The sequence below is a fragment of the Penaeus japonicus genome, unplaced genomic scaffold (genome assembly GCF_977035675.1).
Source record: "Penaeus japonicus unplaced genomic scaffold, GWHDUDI00000001_assembly GWHDUDI00000025, whole genome shotgun sequence".
Taxonomy (NCBI): domain Eukaryota; kingdom Metazoa; phylum Arthropoda; class Malacostraca; order Decapoda; family Penaeidae; genus Penaeus; species Penaeus japonicus.
In genome coordinates, this window is record NW_028234427.1 from 17,104,878 (window position 1) to 17,109,877 (window position 5,000).

The window sequence follows — 5,000 nt, forward strand, 5'->3', positions numbered from 1 at the left end:
TAATAGTGCTGAATGATGATATATATATTTTTTTTTTTATGTCAGTAAATGTGTTCTTGCTGAGAAAAGCTGAAGTTCCTGCAGTTATGGCTTTGGCATAATGCAAGAATGACCAGCTGCAGGCAAAACCACTCTGTCATAAATGGCTATAATCTAAGCTTTGCATAATTTTCATTGCAGATGACTACTTTTATGAGCTTGACAGAAAGTACAAGCGAGAAGGAACTGTCAGTGCCATTGATGTGGATTTGGTAAGCATTGGAACTTTTTTTTAATCTACTTCTCTTTCATATACTCATACATTTTCTTCCTGAGGTAAGTCCTAAATTTCTATTATTACTAGTTTCGATATTGCCATTATTGGGCTATTCCCTCATTCTGTTCCTTTTTCTTTTGTATCTCATATCATTATTCATGAAAATTCTTTAGTGCAGTTTAAAATCACATGAAAAAAAAGAAAAAAATCATAATCACTTCTCCATTTAATGTAAAAGGAAATCTAGTGAATATTCATATGCTAGTACTAGCATATGAACCATTTCCCAGACACCCTTTGTGATCACATGATGTGCACATTACACAATTTTAAACTTCCTGGCCCAGAACCCTCTAGAAAAGCTGGCAGCTTGATTTGCTTTGCAGCTTGATTTCCAACTTTATAAAGTTCATTTTTAGTGAAATTGCACACTCATTGCCTGTTATACCTCTGTCTTACAGTTTGTAAATTGCATAAGCACCAAGAATGGTGAAACACTGGTGGATGAAACTGTTGACCTAGTCCACCGCCTGCGTCGCTCTCGGGAAACAAAACGCACACTCCCTTCAACAAACCATGCTGTCCTGCGCCTGCTCCAAGACATAGATAACACCCACGTCCTCCTGAAGCTGCTCTCTGACCCCCTCAACTATGGGGTGTTTCCCGACCATTATGTTGCTAATCTGCTCATGGATTCATACATTAAGAAGAAGGACTTTACAGGTTTGTTTCTGTAGTTTAGATAAAGGATTCTGAAATTTGTTTTTACTTTTTGCACATTGTAGTATGTGCCATCAAATTCAGGAATGAAATAAGTCGTTGTTCGATTAGCATTTACAAGTTTTATATTAGGTATCATGTTTTTAGTATACATAAGTTTATGGTCATGTGTTAGCTATTCAAAAATTTCTTTTGGAAATAAAATTGAAATGATTGATTACGTATGATAACAAAAAATTGCGCTTGAAATATACTTTAAGATATATATTACAATTCCTCACTTTTATTCCCAGCTGCTGCTCGCGTTTCCTCGGTGAAGATGCTTCAAGAAGATTTTGGGCCCAAGCTAACCCAAGTCCTGACTCTGGCCTCGTGCTATTTCTATGCGACGTCAGATAACAATGAGCCATGGGAAGACTACACCCCAAAGGTGGAAGAACCTAAAGAAGAGGTGAGAGACTTCTCTTAAGTGTGACAGTCATTTTTTTCTTTTTTATCTGTATACAGTATATATTCAGTCTTTGATGTTAACTTATTACTATGTCCACATAGTTTATTGAGCTATTTGGGATTCAGATTAAAGTAAATTGCAATTACAAGTCATATCTTACTTCTCTGTTTGCCATAATTTATAATTGTATCTAAAAAACAAGTACTTTCACCAACACGAATCATTCCCTTTTGCTCCAGGTGAAAATTAGGATAAGATACCTCAGAAACCCATACTTCGATGACCACTTTGATCTGAAGGAGCCTAATCACATCGTTGGAAAGACTCTCGCTTGGGTTTCCCCTCTCATTGGGGGCAGTGTAGGGTCAAGCTGTGAGCTCCTGGGCTGGGCACTCTATAACAAGTGGGACCAACTTGAAGCGGCACTGAGTCGTCTGAGTTCTGGGAAGGAGCCTGTTGCTGCTTCTGTAGTGAGTGGATGTGTTATTGATGTTATTTTATTTTTTATTTTTTATTTTTTATTTTTTATTCTGTCTTTTATTTTCTTTGTTTTCTTGTTAATGGATTGATTTCTTAATATAAGAATGTAAGAGATACTTTATTATTTGTGATAATTTTGGATTAACAGAAATAGATAGTTTTGATTCTTGTTATTTTTTTAGTTGCAACAGAAAAAAAACACATTGACATATGTTATAGATATAAAAGACCGGAATCAGTTGTGACAAAATTTGAGTCACTTACATTTTTAGTTTGCTACTTATACAGTTATTCCTAAAGTAGAGGGGAGGTTGATTTGCAGTGAAAAAATAGAACATGACATTATTTGATGCATTTAAAGCAATTATGCTTTTATTTGCAAGGTTATCTAAACTTCACCTGTCTTATTCTGTTATTTATGTTCTTTAAATGTATATGCTTATAGTATGTATTAATTATATATACACTGAAAGCCAAACAGATGGTTGTGGGTATCAGTATCTTCAAGCATTCTTTACCATCATTATTATTATGATCAAAATCACCATCATCATAATCATCTTAACTTTCACCTTTTTAACAAAAACCAATCTATTCCAAGATCAACACTGTGAAAGAAATGATGGAGAGCTGTGAAGACCAAGACAGCCGTGAGAAAGTCATGACAGCAATATCAAGATTAGAAGGGAATGCAGGCAAGATTGCAGAATTGGACCTCAAAGACATGGTTGATAAGATGGTACAAGAGGAAGTGGCTGCTACAGAAGCTAGCCACATCAAGGAACAGGTATTATTATTATTGAGAGAGAAAGTGTATGTCTATGTATGTGCTTCCATGCTGAAGTATTTATATGTTCATATCTGATATTCTTAACCTGGGATTGGGGTTAGTTTCAAGATTGATAAAGAGACAAAAGGTGGGAGGTGATGCAGGGTTAATGCATTTTCAATCCTTATCTTTGATTTTGGACAGACAAATTATTGTTTTCAGTAGAAGCATAAAACAACAAGGGTATATGCTGACTTTGAAAGGCTAAAATATTTTATATGTACTCTGTATTATTATAATTTTTGTCTGGTTCGTGGTCATGTAAAATACAGTAAAGTTGGGTTGCTTTGAATTCCTTTGTAAAACTACTTGATTTTTGGTTATTGCAAATTAACTTGGTTCACTTACAATATTGTCACAATTTAGGCTAAACTTCAAGTCAAACTGAATTGAATTTTATGGTATTGGAGATAAAAGATCATATAGTTTAGAAGGAATGCCATGATTTCGTATCACAATATAAACATATTATAATGTCACAGTTACAGCATTCCATCAGCTATGGGTAAACTCTTATTATTAACACATTTTGTATGTTATTCATTTTTTTTTTTTTTTCCTTTTTTCTCAGGAATTAGTCTATAACTCTTGGGAAAAACTGAGAGAAGATGAAGTGCAATTCCAGATTAAAGAGTACAAGAAGAAACAACTTTTGAATGAAATTGAAAAGAAGAAGAAGGACCTAGAAGAGCGAGAGGAAGTTATATATTTCTTCGACAACCAAGAGAAGCTTGAGATGCTTCTTCCTGACAGAAAGAAGAGGCAAGTGTTTTAGCTAGATTCTGTTTTATTATTATTATTATTATTATTATTTTGTGTGTGTGTGTTTGTTTGTCTCTGTCTTTGTCTTTATGTGTGCATATTTTATTTGTATTTTATTATTAATTCTCATTTACTCTATTACATGATATTATGAATACATCTTTTAAGATTGAAATAACCTTTTATTTTAATTTGTTTTGGTGGGTCTTTGGATTTCTTTTCTTCTCACATTTTTTTTTTCTTTTTCTTATGAACATTATCACCATCTTCATAGTTTATTCATGATAAAATTTTCATCTACTCGCAGGTATTATCCCAAGAAGAAGTCTCTGATTTACGGCAAAAAGCAGCCAAGGAAGGTCGACGAAGGTTACATTCCCCCTGAGGTCATTCGCCGCTAAGTTGCATACCAGTGCTCTGTAGAATCTGTGACATTTATTAGCTTTTCAGTTTATATTTATATATGTTTTCAGTGTAGACTGTTTGAGAGAACATCGTTTTGTAAAACAGTGGTTCTGTACAGCAAGTTTTTCTTTTGTAATGTAAATATGAAAATAAATAAGAAAATACTTTAATCTTTCTATATTTTCCCTTTTTGTAATTCCTTTGAAAAATCTTTACTAAATTTAAAGTTATGAGTCGAGTAAATTAATATATATGAATAAAAGATGGAAAATGCTTTCCTCTTACCTGATATATATCATTATCTATAGTTAAAATAATATGATAAAGCTGATAAGTAAGTGTAGATGGCAATGTGGGCAAATTAATAATAGTCTCCTGCCTTTTTATATATGTAACTAACAGAAAGTGATGGAAATAACAAGAGATGAAAATTCAAAAAGTTTATTATTATCTTATAAGTAAGCATTCTTCATGTAATTCAAGGTGTAAAACAAGAGTTAAAAACAGTGTCCTCACTAAGTAAATTTTGACTTATGCTGCTCTCCTTTTGTTTCTACATCGCCTATACTAAATTCTCACACCTTATTTAACCTTTCTAGAAGAAACTAGTTGTCATTCCTGTACATGGCATTATCATCATTATTAACATTAAAATCATCATCCTCACCAACTGAAGTCATAACCAGAAATATTAAATATTACTATCCTCACCAAGTAGTGGCATTATCATTACTATTATCATTAACGGCAATATCATCACAATTCTAACCAACTGATGTCATTACCACTCCTAATGTTTTCATCATTAGCGATAATTTTATCACTATCCCGGTTAACTGACATAATTACCAATACTACTATTACTACCATCATCATCAACATCATTTCCACAACTATCCTCAGCTCTTAATGTCTTTACCATCACCATCATCATACTTTCACCACAACCCCCCCCCCCCGCCTCTTTTAGCCGCACTGTGAATATTACAACCATCATATGCATATGTCGCCAGCGTGGGAAAACAAGAGGCAGGCTAAATAGAGTGGAAAAAAGGGGAGAAAATTCAGAGGAATGGTTGCTTCATTTCCTGATCTAA

At 33.5% G+C, this 5,000-nt stretch overlaps 1 protein-coding gene across 1 annotated transcript in view; it reads left to right on the top strand.

Moving 5' to 3' along the window:
• Positions 1–4,073, top strand: part of LOC122252332 (uncharacterized) — a 5,828-nt gene extending 1,755 nt beyond the window's left edge. The window contains exons 3-9 of the mRNA XM_043014760.2: positions 181–251; positions 718–979; positions 1,270–1,427; positions 1,667–1,897; positions 2,509–2,694; positions 3,308–3,498; positions 3,806–4,073. Of these exons, the coding sequence (XP_042870694.2) occupies positions 181–251; positions 718–979; positions 1,270–1,427; positions 1,667–1,897; positions 2,509–2,694; positions 3,308–3,498; positions 3,806–3,899 (1,193 nt within the window). The 3' untranslated portion in view covers positions 3,900–4,073. The remainder of the gene's footprint in view (positions 1–180; positions 252–717; positions 980–1,269; positions 1,428–1,666; positions 1,898–2,508; positions 2,695–3,307; positions 3,499–3,805) is intronic.
• The last annotated feature ends 927 nt before the right edge of the window (positions 4,074–5,000 follow it).